Raw genomic sequence first — 16092 nt, forward strand, 5'->3', positions numbered from 1 at the left:
CTTATGAATCAAAGTTTAATTTCGGTGCTTGAAATCTATCCTAATCATAAATATGAAATATGTGTTGAAGTAAAATTAGCTAAAACACCGTTCCATTCAATTCAGAGGAACATGGTACCTCTAGAATTAATACATAGTGATATATGTGACTTGAAATTCGTTCAAACTAGAGGTGGTAAGAAATATTTTATAACTTTTATCGACGATTGCACAAAGTATTGTTATGTCTTTCTTTTAAGAGATAATGACGAAGCCTTGAATGCATTTAAACAATATAAGGCTGAAGTTGAAACACAACTTGACAAACGAATTAAAAATATTCGTAGTAATCGAAGAGGTAAATATGGGGCACCGTTTGAAGAATTCTGCTCCAAACATGAAATTATTCATCAAACAACGGTTCCATACTCTTCTCAATCAAATGGTATTGCTGAACGTAAAAATCGAACTCTTAAAGAGATGATGAATGCGATGTTAATAAGTTCGGGTTTACCTCAGAACTTGTGGAGGTAAGCTATCTTAACGGCGAATAGACTTGTCAATCGAATACCGCTTAAAAATGGAAGAAACTCCATATGAGTTATGGAAATGTCATCCTCCTTCCTACCAACACTTAAAAGTGTGGGGATGTTTGGCAATGGTTGAAATACCAAAGCCTAAACAAATTAAAATTGGTCCCAAGACGATCAATTACATATTTATTGGATACGCCAATAATAATAGTGCATGTGATTTCCTAGTACACAAATTTGATATTCAAGATGTACGCAAGGGTACCATAATTGAATCAAGGAATGCAGTATTCTTTAAAAATGTGTTTCCTTACAAAGATAGGGAAACAACAAGTTCAAACAAGAGAACTTATGAATCTATAAATGGATCTTCAAATGAGGAAGAACCAAGGCACAGTAAGAAGGCTAGAATGTCCACTTTATTTGGTCCAGATTTTCTAACTTACATGGTAGAAAATGATCCAAGGACTTTCAAGGAAGCAATGTCTGCCCCGGAAGCACCGCATTGGAAAGAAGCTATCAATAGCGAGATAGATTCCATAATGCAAAATCATACATGGGTGTTGGTTGATTTGCCTCCCAGAAATAAGCCTTTAGTGTGTAAATGGATATTCAAAAAAAAAAAATTTGAAACCGGACGGATCCATTGATAAATATAAGGCTAGATTGGTTGCCAAAGGATATAGGTAAAGAGCAGGACTTGACTTCTTTGATACCTACTCACCCGTAACGAGAATCACTTTAATAAAGTTGCTAATTGCAATTATGGCAATACATAATCTTGAGATTCATCAAATGGATGTAAAAACAACATTCCTAAATGGTGAGTTAGAAGATGAGATATATATGAAGCAACCTAAAGGCTTCATGTCTCCAAATGAAAGCCATAAGGTTTGTACACTTGTTAAGTCCTTATATGGTTTGAAACAAGCTTCTAAACAATGGCACCAAAAGTTTGACAAGACAATATTGTCAAACGGGTTTAAAATAAATGAATGTGACATATGCGTATACGTGAAAAGTACATCGAATGCCTATGTGATTGTATGTCTATATGTAGACGATATGTTGATAATGGGTAATAGTCACGAAATGTTTATGAACACCAAGAAAATGCTAACAAGACATTTCGACATGAAAGATATGGGTGTGGCAGGTTTAATACTAGGGATAAAGATCTCTAGAACATCAAAAGGAATTATACTTTCCCAATCTCATTATGTTGAAAAAATACTTAAGAAATTTGAAATATTTAAGGAAAGTCTTGCAAAGATCCCTATTGACACAAGTTTACACTTGGTCAAACATAAAGGTAAAAGCATGTCACAACTAAGATATTCACAAATAATTGGTAGTCTAATGTATATTAGGTACATCACTCGATCGGATATTGCGTTTGCGGTGAATAAATTTAGTAGATTCACGAGTAATCCAAGCTATGATTATTGGGTGGCGTTAACAAGGGTTCTTAGGTATTTGAAGTATACCATGACCTATGGATTATATTTACAAAATATTCAGCGGTATTAGAAGGATATTGTGACGCGAATTGGATATATGATATAAAGGATTCTAAGTCCACAAATGGTTATGTGTTTACCCTTGGAGCTGCTATTTCATGGAAATCGTCAAAGCAAACATGTATAACTCGATCAACGATGGAATCAGAGTTTACTGCTTTGGACAAAGTTGGTGAAGAAGCAGAATGGCTTCGAAATTTCTTAGAAGATGTTCCATGTTGGCCTAAGCCAGTACCTACCATAAGCATACATTGTGATAATCAATCAGCTATTGAAATGGCTAAAAGCAGCATGTACAATGATAAGTCTAGACATAAATATCGTAGACATAACACAATTAAGCAACTGATCTCAATGGGCGTCATCTCCATAAGTTATGTGAAATCAAAGGAGAACGTAGTAGATCCACTTACGAAAGGTTTCCCAAGAGATTAAATATGTTGCCTATTGAGAAGAATGGGATTAAAGCCTACGACGTTAGAGTCCTTATAATGGTAACCCTACCTTGTTGATTGGAGATTCCAAGATCTTGGTTCAAAGGGACAACTAAATTTGAGGATTCCATGAAGCACTAAGGAAAATAACTTCCTCACTCATTCTTATGAATATAAAGTGCTTTTCTGTAGAATTGGAAGAGGTCAAGATAATATTTTAATGATTCCTATATCTTGATTAAGTCAAGTAGAGTATGGCAGAATACTCTTAACAGGAAGTCACCTATATGAGTGTGAAGTGAAGCTGCTTCGACGAGAATTATTCAAGGGTTGAATTCTCTAAACACTTGTAGAACCAAGAGAGGTTTAGGGCCAAAATGAACGAAGTCATGAGAACCAAGAACAGAATTAGGGAAGATATTGTGTGAGTATTGTTGTCTTGGCTTAGACTAACGATTGGTCGGTTCAAGACATCACGTTCACCAACTAGCCAAATAAGCTAGATAAAATTTCACTAGGGAAGGTTCAAAGCCGGAAGCTACCTCCCCCGATGCAATGTTCTTCCGCTCTCTCTCTCTCTCTAAATTTTCATGTATTGTGTCGCATATCATTTGCATACCCGAATTTCCATTCATGTGGGGGATTGTTGGAAATTTGTTTCCAAATTTGATGAAAACGAAAATTGGTTAAGTAACAATTGAAATTGAAAAGTGTGACTAACATGTTCGGACTCGATCCGATGGTCAAATTATGAAAGCAAATAGGCTAACTTGTTCTACTTGTTGAGTAGATAATCGTAGTATATTTGGACATTAGAAATCAATTTCGGGTGAATGAGAAATTGAGGTTCAAAGTTGGAGGAAGAAAATGGAAAATAAAATAAAAATTAAATGGGGCCAGATAACACTGTCGCTCGAGCTATAATCAGGCAAAGAGAGAGCGAAAAAGGCTCTGCTCGAATTTTTGAAGGGTTGCTCAAGCGAAAATCTAGCGAAAATAGAAGGTTGCATCTATTCGAAAGATTGCATGATTTGGCCCACACCACTTCATCCACACCCCTTCTTCCTGTATAAAATAGGACCCTTGGATGTCCCTAAAGATATGCCAACTCGTATTTTGCATTGAGCACTCTTCTTCTCTTACAAAATCTCTCCTTCTTTTCTCTTGCATAAAATCCCTTTGTAGAGGGAAAATTCTATCGGTTTGCCGATTCTTGTGGTATAAAGTGCTACTACCCAAGATTAAACATCCATTGTATCTTGAGAGACAAGTGCCGTCGATTGTGAGCACCATAGCGGGCAATATTGTCTTAAGGAAAGAGTAGAAACACTTGCCTCAGATTTGATCTCTTTTTCTACTCCTTTCTTATTTCTTTTGTTACTTTAGTTTTGTGGTTGCGTACTACATTTTCAAATTCATAATTTTGTGTTTTAATCACGCTCCTGTGGGTTAGACTTTTCTTGATTTGGTATATACACCAACAACCATCCTATCGCTCACAAATAAACCCGAAACCAAAAGATTAAGCACTGAAGTATATAGCTGGTCAACAATTACATGTACAAAGTTGAAATGTTATCAATGTACCATATATGTAGAGACTAACACAAACCGATACCAATTAACCCTAGAATATTGGTTTTCTTGACAAATTTGCAGGTTAGCGGGTGGAAGAAGACGGAGAAGGGATAAAGTAATGAGTTCTAGAAGTTATGAACTGGATCTAGAACTACAACCAAAACATTTGGAGTTGTCTGGTACAAGTTCGTGCCTACCCGTTGTTAAATGGATATCATATATTTATTTTGAAAAAAAAAATAATTAAATTGGGATAATTGGTTGAGTGGTAATATGTGAAATTTATGTGGGATTTAGATTAGATGGTTCGAAGCATACTCTACAAGTCTATTATTTGACTTGGGTTTCTTAGACTAAAATAAATATTTTTTTATTTTAATTATTTCCAGATTTACTTCTATTATAAACTTGTCAATAAAATAAAAACTGTTAGAGGTAGTTATATCCAATAAATTAAAACAATTAAAGACCATTATTTGGTGATTTAAAGAGAATAATATAGCCTAGAATGGCTAGATTATTTAACCAAAACATTTTTGTGTGTTTGTGTATTTGTTAAGTTATGTTATAATTTTGTTTGAGGACAAACAAATATTTAAGTTTGGGAGTATTTGATAAGTATATTTTATACACTTATTTGGACCTAAAAATAGAGATATTTAATAGTTCTTTTAAGTAATTATAGCATAATTTATTGTATATTTCATTTATAAGAAAGACTCAATGATTGAATGCGGAATTGAAAGAAAGTAGCGAAAAATGACGAAGTACAAATGTTGAGGACCAAATTGCAAATTTCCAAAGGTTGATTTGGAACTTGACTTTGAAGATTACTAGGAGTCAATTGAATAAAATTAGAATTCAAAAAGGGATGGAATATGATCAAAATATTATGATAAATCGATTTCTAATTGTACAAGTTATATTCTAGATTTTTAGTCAAAGATTGAGACCCATTTTTGACATAGTAAATGTTCGAATTTGAAAATTTATATTTCAAGAGAAGTTGAGCCCTTTGCGTTATCTTTCCAATGCACTTTGAATTGCTTCAATTGAATACAAGGAAAGAGACTTATGATTAAAATACTGAGTACTGTGCAGAGACAAAAACATGCACGCACGAAGATAACCTTCTTTATTCGATTGAAACTCTTTTGAAAATCAATTTAGACATGATTTTAACCAATTTTCAACTCCTGCAAATACCTATCAACAAAATACATATTAGACACATCTTATATACATATTATACTCCAATTTTCATCAATTATTATTATCAAATGAGGAAAATTCATAGATTTTTATGAGAGGATATAAGGGGACTTACAAGAATTCAATCAAGTGAAGATTCAAACTTGATCCTTGGACAAAGAATAGAAATCGTAAGTGGAAATTCATTAAGAAACCATTAAAGAGATTCAATATTTCAAGATCCATTTCCGTCTTTTCAATTTATCAAAAATTCGGGTTATATTTTTCCACTTATATATGATTTCTTGTAATTTCGATATGTTAGGCTAGTTTTACACATTGTTAGGATGAGATAAACCATTTGATAATTTTTAGTTTTTAATTAATTATTTTGACTTTAATTTGGTTTGAATTATGGATGTTTATTATAGTTTTTATCATTATTTTCAATTGCTTGATCATCAATTGAATTATTAGTGAATTTTATTGTAATCGCGAGAGACATTAGGATTTAAGCATAATATAATAAACATTGTAAGGTTCGATAAACGACAGAGATATATTTCTATACTTTATATGATTCCAATAGGTGTTCTAACACTTGTTAATGATTTATCATATTTGCATTTTTCATCGAGAGATAGAAAAGCCGCATGAGGAGAATAGAACTGATCGTTATCGAGAGAGACTTTCAGTTAAATTAGGAACATTGATCAACATGAACGATTTCAAATTGTTACACTAAAAATGGAATAACAAGGGGATTCGATAACTTAGCAATGCATATCACATATTTGAAAAACACATCTACTCGCTTTCACTAGTTAAACTGATAAGTTAGGGATTATTATAGACAAATTGCAAAATCTTTTTGCTATTCGATTAAAATTGCAATTAATTTTAACTCGATCAAATACATAGTCCTTATGAGTTCGACACTTCATTCACTACTTTATTATTTGTTCACGATCTCGTTCACTTGCAGGAAATCAAAAGGGTCAATCATTATTTTTCTAATGCTCTCATGGTGGGTCTTATACTTATTCAAGAAGGAGCTGCTAAAGGCACTGATATTCATTTGGTTCTTGCATTTTGTTTTATTTCTCCATTTTTTTTTTCCAATTTTCCAGTCTCACTGTATTGATAAATGTTTTAATTAAACTAATGCTTCTCCGTGTTACCTAATCTACTTTAAAATTTTTTTGATCCACTTATTCTTTTTTTTTTTTTCCTTTTTTAATGCTTGTATTGGAGTTTAAATCTTGTATTTTGTCTTCCAATTTTCCTAATTATGTTTAATTATTTCTTAATTGTATTTAATTTTATTCTAAGTCAAAGTCAATAATTAGGTCACATATTTCATAAGACCCACAACTTTTTAATCACACATTCCATCCAATTCTATCAAAACTACTAAAAATCTAATTTTTAATCTCTATTAAATAGGGGCTTAGTATTTATAAAACTCTGATTCAAACCTCGCTTTATAAAATTTAATTCATTGCTTATAAAAATACTTGCCTTGTGCTATGAGTCTAAAACAAATCCTTGGCCTGTAAAATACTTGGCTTGTGGCTTCAAAAAAATAAAAAAAGAGAAAGAAAGAAACCAAATCCTAATTCAATTAGGCAAGTATTTTATGATCCACAAGGCAAGTATTTTAATTAGGATTCAGTTTTCAAGCAGCTTCCCAAACTCTCTAACTTATGGCGTGTTTTCTTTTTTCTTAATTATATTAACGTTCAATTCGACTTCAAATGACTTTTAACTATTGAAATTTAAATCAAACTATTTTTAAACGGTTTGGTTGATTTAGAAACCTAAACATTGATGTCAAGAAAATATATTAGAGACTCGATTGCTAATAAGGCTATATATTGAAGACAAATACTGCAATTTCCTCCCAAAAAAAGAAAAAGAAAAAAGAATAACAATTTAGGACTTCAGCTATAAATTCATTGACTTCGTTTGGTCTTGAGGTAACACTTTCTATGCAAAAGCGTGTGTAATGCTGGTTGTATGTCCTGCATCACAGATTGCATGATAGAATGTGCAGTATCACCCGAGCCTGCACATAATAATCAACATTCACATTTCTATATATGATCAAGCACTGAAGTATAGCTGGTCAGCAGTTACTTGTACAAAGTTGAAATGTTATCAAATATACCATATATGTAGAAACTAACACAAACTGATACCAATTAACAGTAGAATATTGGTATTGTTGATAAATTTCCAGGTCAGCAGGTGGAAGAAGACGAATGAGGGATAAAGCAATGAGTTTTAGAAGTTATGAACTGGATTCAGAACTAGATCCAGAACAGGCAAGGGTTGAACGGCCGGAGTTGTTTGGTACAAGTTCGTGCCTACCCTTTGATACTCGTATCTATAAACAAGCCACTTTTAAATATATATCGTGTATTTAATTTTAAAAAAATAACTAAATTGGGATAATTGGTTGATTGATAAAATGTGAAATTTATGTGGGATTTAGATTAGACGGTTCAAACCATACTCTACAAATCTATTATTTGACTTGGGATTCTTTAACTAAAATAAATATTCTATTATTTTAATTATTTCTAGATCTATTTCTATTATAAACTTGTAAGTAAAATAAAAACTGTTATAGGTAGTTATATCCAATAAAATAAATTTGTTAGAGACCGTTATTGGGTGATTTAAAGAGAATAATATAGCCTACATTTTTTTAATTTTATTAGTTTCGAATTATTATTGTAAGTTAATTTTTGTGGGCTAAATATACGACTCATTTTCTTGAAAATTATACAGAAATGATCTTATGCACTTTATAAAAAAAGTCAGTTTATAAATTATAATTATTTTTGTTGAGATATAAAGACGGGCAATTTTATTTTACAATTTTGCTTTATGCACATCCTGGTTTAAACCTTGGCTTATTGAATTACACTTGATACAATCTCATATCATCTTTCACATCTCACATATTTAATTCAATTATTATAACACTTCCATGTCTCAAATAAGATCTGCAAATAGCTTAATCTTTTATTTTAAGACAGAGTCTTGCTCATTCAATAAGTCTTCTTACTTTTGACATTTTAATTGTTGAACTGAAAGGGTAAGTTTGATTAATTTTTCTACAGCCACAACATCAGATGTTGTCGAGGCACCAGTCGTTGAGCTTCCAAGCATGCATAGCCAAGTTGAAGTCAAAGTTGAAAATCCAATCTCCTATGCCAATGCTCTGCAACGTAAGTTTCTGATTTTCTTTTATTTTACAAGTTCTATAGTTGATCGAATATAGGATAAGTGTATACTTTATACAGTGAGAACTCTGTAGTGGGTGGCAAGACATAACGCATAAGTGTGCCTATGTTATTTATGTAGACAGCCACGTTAAACAAATACAAATTATAAGATTTTCCATTTGGGACTTTAGATATGACATCGAGGCCAAGTGATGGATTAACCGTCTATCAAGAGTTTTCATTTTCGTTCTTTCCCTACTTGGAAAGTATCCAAAAATCTTCCTTACCCTCTTTGTTGTCATTTGAACAAATTACAAAAGTAATGATGTTGATGTGCTAGTAAATATTAAGGATTGATTTTGTGAGTGGATTTGGTTTAATATGTGGAGCATCTTCCACATATCTGATAACATCATCAGGGGTAGAAAGGGAGATCAACTGAGGCTTCGTTTACTATTATATAAAGCTGCTTTAAGAGGAGATTGGAAGGGTGCTGAAGCTGCTCTGATATAGGACGAAAGTGCAGGTTCTCTGGAGATAGAAGAAGGTGGAGAAAAGCCTCTTCATATAGCTGCTCTCGCCAAGCAAACTGCATTTGTCCACAAGCTAGTCGAATGCCTGAACAAAGGAGACCTGGAATTGCCGAATAATGAGGGACAAACAGCTTTTGTTTTTTTGCAGCTATATCAGGGGTTGTAGAAATTGCCAAGGTACCAAAAAACTAATGCTCTGCCAACAATTCGAGACTTAAACTATTGAGCCCAATTGAATTGGCAACTTGGATGGCAAACAAAAAAATGGTTGAATATTTTTACAAAATTACACCTCTTCAAAATTTCAAGGCCGAGGAGCGCATGAACATTCTTGTTGCAACAATATACAGTGGCATGTATGGTACGGAATCTCTGTTCACGACTTTGGACAAGATGACAATGAAAATTATGTTTACAATAGTTGCAAATTTGCTTTTCTTATGTGCAGATATCGCATTAAACATATTGAAAGCAGATAGAAGTATAGTTACTTCTCCAAACGTGGACAAAGGAAGGGCTCTGCATGCTTTAGCTCGAAAACCTTTTTCATACTATGGTACAAGTCAAGAATGGATATGTGAAAGTCTCGCTAGATTCGTCCCTTATGTTCCATGTAAGTTTATTCTATTTCATTATTAACTTTCAACTGACAACAAATTAAAAACTTAGCTTAATTTACCCGAAAATTTCTAGTTGATAGTAGACATATATGTATCCGATGGGACCGGGTGGAAACAAAACGCAAGAATTGAGATTTAATGGACATCAATTTGAAGGTTAAATACAAGATCGCAAAAATACCATGAACAAGATTAAAGTAAAGAAATAAACTGGTAGAGGAACGATGTTATTTTATTCCATCAATGAAAGGAGAGAATTACAACAATTGGTTTCAACAATACTGAAAGAGGAGACTCATATATATATATATGCCATGAGTTTACACCTAAAAAAGTCCCTAAAAGGTAGAAAATTTAGCAAAATTAGGTCAAGGCACGTAAATTGAGATGGGATTCTTCTTTCCTTTTCCAAATCTGATTCCTTGGATACAAATTGATTCTTTCCAAGTGAAATACGCATCTTCCATGACTTCTTACCCAATTGAGAGTCACAAATCTAACAATCTCCACCTTGACTCGAAATTCCGGTGCAACGAACGAAACTCCAAAATTTCTCCACCTTGAGAAATAAGTCCGACTACATCAGAATAACCAAGCTCCTCAACACAGTAACCAAACTCTCCACGAAAATATATTTCTCCGCCCGGCATCCACACGCGACACCCAAACCCAAACCCGGGTTTCCAAAATTCCTCCTCGAATTAATAATCACTGGACAGGGTCGAAGGACACACTGTAGCAGAAATCACACCAAATGCACATTCAAAAGGTCCCTTGCCAATATTGTCACCTTCAATGATTTCTAAAGCATACAGACATCTCCAAAATTGTACATACGCTCCAAGAGTCCATTGGCATTACAAGAATACAGTGTACCCGCTAAAATTGGTGGCAAAGCGGAATCGCTAACACTCCCTTGAGCAAAGTTCTTAACTGACCCAGAGCCAAACCCGAGAGGTACTGTACCAAATTGAATATCCTCCACGGTACTGAACTTGTCCAAATGTCTTTGAACTGGTTCTGCACTCCCCTGCAAGATGTATAATTGGGATTTCCTCCGTCCCTCCAGTACAACCTGGACACCCCTTCGAACCTTCAAGACTCCACCTCCACCAGAAAATTTGTACCCTTTTTCATCCAAGGTACTCAGTGATATGAGGTTCTTTGTCAAGTTTGGAACATGGCGAACCTAATCAAGTGTCCTCACTGTTCCATCATGTAGCCTCAATCTGACCCGACCGATTCCTGCAACCCGGCAAGATTGGTTGTTTCCCATGACAACTCCACCTTGCTTCACCGTCTCATATGTTTGAAACAAAGTCCTATTGGGACACATATGATACGAACAAGCACAATCTAGAATCCACTCCTCAGGTTTGGATTATCCGTCAGATACAGCCAACACACATCTTCATCATCACAAAAATTTTCAGCAATATTAGTCTCGTTCGAATTACCTGATTGCCCTGCATGATTTGCATGTAAATCACCTTTACCCTACAACTTGTCACAATCTTTCTTGATGTGTCCTTTCCTCTTGCAGTAATAACAATACACATTGTTGTACCTCGCCTTCGATCTACCCTTCTGTCGATCACCATGAGTAACAAGAGCATCCCCTCTCCTAGATGTAGGATCTCCAACCAACAGCTCCATCTTCTCCTTTGAGAGCAGGGCGTCGTATACCTCCTCAATAGATAACGTGTCACGACTATACAGAATAGTATCACAAAACGACAAAAAAGAATTAGGTAGCAAACACAACAGGACCAAGGCTAGATCCTCTTCATCATATTTTACTTCCAATATCTCCAAATCTGCAACGATCTCCTTGAACACAGCAGTGTGGTCCTGCAGTAACCCTCTTTCTGCCATGCGATGAGAATACAACCTCTGCTTTAGAGCCAGTTTGCTCGTCAAACTCTTTGTCATGCACAACTGCTCCAACTTGAGTCACAAAGCAGCCATTGTCTTCTCCTTCAAAACATCTTGCAGCAAATTGTTGGATAAATGAAGTTGGATTTGTGCTAAAGCCTTCTGATCCTTTGGTTGTTTCTCCTCCATAGACAAGTTTGTTGGCATCCTATCAAAACCCAGCAAAGCATCGTCAAGATCCATCTGCGTCAACACAGCTCTCACCTTTACTTGCCACAGCGAAAGTCTTGTATTGCAATCCAATAGCGGAATTTCATACTTCAACGAATTCATCCTTGAAAAATCTCAACCAAATCACAAAGAACTTGCAACACCCAAAACTAAAAACTTCCGAACGTACAAGGAGGCAAAATAGTCCAGAACCACAATTTTGCACAAAACTGAAATTGGACACCACCACAAGGTCTGTCTCGTCGTCTGGAGAAAACTGTCTGAAGACACCGTCGTCGAAAACCACCGTATGCGCCGCCACCTGCTCGTCGGAGTTCCCATTGTCGGCGACCGGCCTGAAACGCGTCAGCGACCTGTGACCCTTTTTGGATCGTTTCTGTCTGCTGAGTCTACTTGTGGTGTTCGTTTCTCCAAACTCTTTTTGGTTTGACCAGAAAAAATAAAAAATAGATCCGGTAGAAAATCAAAAAACTGGACAGATTCGTTTTCTGATTTTCTAGTAATTTTTAGACCAATTTTCGATCAGTTTAAGGCTAGAAATCCACCAATAACCCCGCTCTGGTACCACTTGTTGGGACCAGGTGGAAACAAAATGTAAGAATTGAGATTTAATGGACACCAATTTGAAGTATAAATACAAGATCACAAAAATACCATGAACAAGATTAAAGTAAAGAAATAAACTGGTAGAGGAAGGATGTTATTTTATTCCATTAATGAAAGGATAGAATTACAACAATTGACTTCAAAAATACTAAAAGAGGAGACTCATATATATATGCCATGAGTTTACACCTAAAAAAGTCCCTAAAAGGTAGAAAATCTAGTAAAATTAGGCCAAGGCACATAAATTGAGATGGGATTCTTGTTTCCTTTTCCAAATCTGATTCCTTGGATACAAATTGATTCTTTCCAAGTGAAATAGGCATCTTCCATGACTTCTTACCCAATTGAGAGTCACGAACCTAACAGTATCTACACCTTTAAACTCATTGCAATTTGGATTCACATGCACGTATGCTACTCTGTCCGCTTCGAAATATTAATTGAACTTTTTTTATGCACGGTGTTTAAATTGAAACTTTCAAGCTTTACTTTTCACATTTATGCCCTTCTTAGTGTTTCTGTTTTGTTTTATTGACTTAATCACAAAATTATCAGAATATAGATTATTCTATTTTTCAAAGTAACTCCTAGCTATTAGTTTAAAGTCTAGGCTTTATGTGTGGATGATCGACATATAGATTTTTTCTTAGATTATTTCCATAATTATTTATTTATTTATTTATTTTGAATTTTCAGCTCTGTAGTTAACATGAACTTTAGAAATAATTTAGTAAAAAATTGTAGATTTCAAAAGGATATATGGTTCAATTGAAAAGTGGAGACAAGCCGGTCAGTTGGTAGAGAAGCTCTGGGACCAAATTTTGACTTTTGAGGGCTTGAAAATTACAAACAATTTTTTGCCAGATTCCTATAATTAACGATGCTGCAAAAATGGGAATGTGGAGTTTTTGACTCTGCTTATCATCTCATATCCTGATCTTATAGACGCCCAAAATAATAACTCCATATTTCATCTTACTATCACTCCCTTACAAGAGAAAGTCTTTTGTCTCATTGATCACACAGGAGCTATTAAAGATTTATTGATGATCTTTAGAGATAAATCCGGAAACAACATTTTGCACTTGGCTACAAAATTAGCACCTTCAAACAGACTCGATAGTGTATCTGGAGCAGCTCTTCAAAAGCAGAGAGAGCTATTGTGGTTTAAGGTGAGAAATTAACAAGACTACCAAATTCCCTTTCCTTTTTCCCCTCAAAGAGAAGAGGAACACTTTATAAAATGAAGGTGAATTGTATCATCTCTTGTTTATCTTGAATATATTTGTGGATATTATATATATCCATGTCACTATTCTACGTAAAAAAAAATTAATTCCCCATGTAACAATTAAATTTTGGATGATTATGCAATACACATTAATTTGAGTAAGCCTTACAGGAAGTGGAGAAGATTTTATTGCCTTTCAATGTTCAGATGAAAAACATTGATGACAAAACACCTAAGGAGTTGTTTACGAAGCAGCATAAGAAGTTATGGGAAGCTGGTGAGAAGTGGATGAAGGACACGGCAACCTCTAGCATGGTTGTGGCAACCTTAATTGCCACTGTTGTGTTTGCTGTAGCCTTTACTATACCAGGTGGGAATAAGGAAGAAACAAGCGCTCCAATTTTCTTGAGCAACGGGTGGTTCACAATTTTTATTACATCTGATGCAGTGGCAATGTTTAGCTCAACAGTTTCCATAATGAAGTTCTTTACACTCTTTGCTTCAATCGTTTGCATGGTTTTAACATTTAGTATAACTTCTTTTTGATCCATAAGGAAGAAAACCTAGGGATATTGCCAAAAATTGTTGTTGGTCTTGCTTTTCTTCCAATCACTTTATATGCAATGTTAAATTTTAGGTTATGGATTTCCCTAATCCACTCAACAATCTGAGCGTCAAGGTTTATGTTTTGACCGGGTAAGCACAGGTTTTTGTAGTAAAAGGATCTACAATACTAGTTCTTGTATTTGTTGCTGTTACTAAGAAAAGTGGAGAAGCTTTGTTGTTACTTTGTTTTATTTCTAATAAAATGCTTTGTTTTAAGCCTTTGTTTCTTCTAGTTATTACTTTGTTGTTGTTGTGTTTTCTAATAAAAGGCTTTGTTTTTCGAGTGCGAGAGAAGTGGAGAAGCTTTCTATTTTTTATTGATTTGTCTTTGCTATTCTTCAATGTATATTTATACATAAATATTGCAACTATCATTCCGACACAAATTAAATCAAGTAGAGAAGTCCACGATAAACATCAGAATTCTCATGCCTCAACAAAGATTTGTTTCTCTTTTCCACAATTTAGACCACTTGGTTTGTACCTGAAGCAATAGTATTCAAATATTAGATTATAGCCTCATGGATGATGATGAATTCAAGTACCTAATTTACATGAAAAATGTCAAGCTGGATAGTCCACAAATGTTTCCTTGGAGTCACTTGCGTGCCTTTATTACTCCGTTCACTTCAAAAAAAATATGGTTGCTTTTTGGGAATTGAGATTTTTATGCATTATGTGCAGATCATGTCCTTTGATATTTAGTCATGGATATCATATAGTTAGAAAACAGTCTATATATATGCATTAATCCTTTGGATAGGGAGTTTTAAATACCTTAAATTGAATCAATGATAATAATAGTTCTTAATTGAACTGATCCATGGAGAATGTACTTGTGCTTCTTGTAAGAGTAATTTTAGTCTTTCCTTTGGTTTTTCCTTTGTATCTATACTTGTATATGGGTTCTCATTATCCCCACCTAATATTAATGGCTACTCGATATAAATTTGGACTAGCATCTTCAGAACTTCCTAGGAAATGCTAGTTTGCATGGTTGGGCTTATGTGAAGACATTATGGCTACATATATTGTGTTGTTATTTCGTATTTTCTGCATCAAACAAATAGTGTCAAGATTTTGTTAATGTAATGAATAGCCAAACGTCGTCACAGAACACATTCTGTGACTCATATAGAGTGACAATACTCGCAACAAATATATTGTCGTCGGAAAATTACCTTTGCAACAAAATCTCAATTTTTGCGACAACATTTTTTTGTTGCGAAATGATTTATTTTTTGTAGTGCCTCTCTACCATGTAGCTACAGCAGTAAGGTGACATGTTCGTCTTGAGTCTTTTACTGTACAAGGGTTTTTGGATGACTATAAGTTCGAAAATATTTCTAGCAATGTACGAGTTACTAGGCGTGCACGGGGACAATGGAGCTGAACTTAAGGACACTTGCTCATTGCTTAGTTCATGTTCTGGTTTACTATATTAGACTCTGTTTTAAATAATAGATGAGGTTAATATTTTGCAAGTATATACAAGGGCTGGCCGTAGTAAGAACAATCAGCCTTGTGAAACAAACATGTCTTTCCTTCATTAACAACCATAAAACGACCTCCATTTCATATAGATCCACGGAAACAAAAGCAATATAGACACTGTCAATGTCATAAATGGTGTAAAGTGGAATTAGAAGGATATGGCACAAATTTTGCCCCTCTTTATAATTTCAGAACAGCCATATTTGACGAGTATGCATAGGGTATAAGAATGTAGTGCCTTATTTGAATAGGGAATTAAAATGGTTGCTGCAACTCAAATGTAGCCGCTGTAAATGCCAGAGAATGCTGATAGTAAAACTTCTGCTTGTATCTTAAGTTTCTTTCCTATTTTTGAGAGCCACAATCATTTTTAAGTGAAGTCCCTATCGCTCGATTCAACTTCCTACCAAGTACACATTAAGAAT

General features: G+C 34.3%; 1 protein-coding gene across 1 annotated transcript; it reads left to right on the forward strand.

Moving 5' to 3' along the window:
• The first annotated feature begins 13095 nt into the window (after positions 1-13095).
• Positions 13096-15121, forward strand: LOC111408304. Its single transcript, XM_023038077.1, has 6 exons — positions 13096-13129; positions 13282-13508; positions 13739-14074; positions 14205-14263; positions 14858-14894; positions 14978-15121. The coding sequence occupies exons 1-6, from the start codon at positions 13096-13098 to the stop codon at positions 15119-15121; spliced, it is 837 nt and encodes a 278-aa protein (XP_022893845.1).
• The last annotated feature ends 971 nt before the right edge of the window (positions 15122-16092 follow it).

Source organism: Olea europaea, chromosome 13 (genome assembly GCF_002742605.1).
Source record: "Olea europaea var. sylvestris chromosome 13, O_europaea_v1, whole genome shotgun sequence".
Classification (NCBI taxonomy): Eukaryota; Viridiplantae; Streptophyta; class Magnoliopsida; order Lamiales; family Oleaceae; genus Olea; species Olea europaea.

Excerpts from the sequence above, each read along its gene's own strand:
- LOC111408304 (XM_023038077.1), top strand. The coding sequence starts at position 13,096 with ATGGTTCAATTGAAAAGTGGAGACAAGCCGGTCA. Across the intron at positions 13,509-13,738 it reads GAGAGCTATTGTGGTTTAAG|GAAGTGGAGAAGATTTTATT; the intron begins GTGAGAAATTAA and ends TAAGCCTTACAG. Across the intron at positions 14,075-14,204 it reads TTACACTCTTTGCTTCAATC|GTTATGGATTTCCCTAATCC; the intron begins GTTTGCATGGTT and ends GTTAAATTTTAG.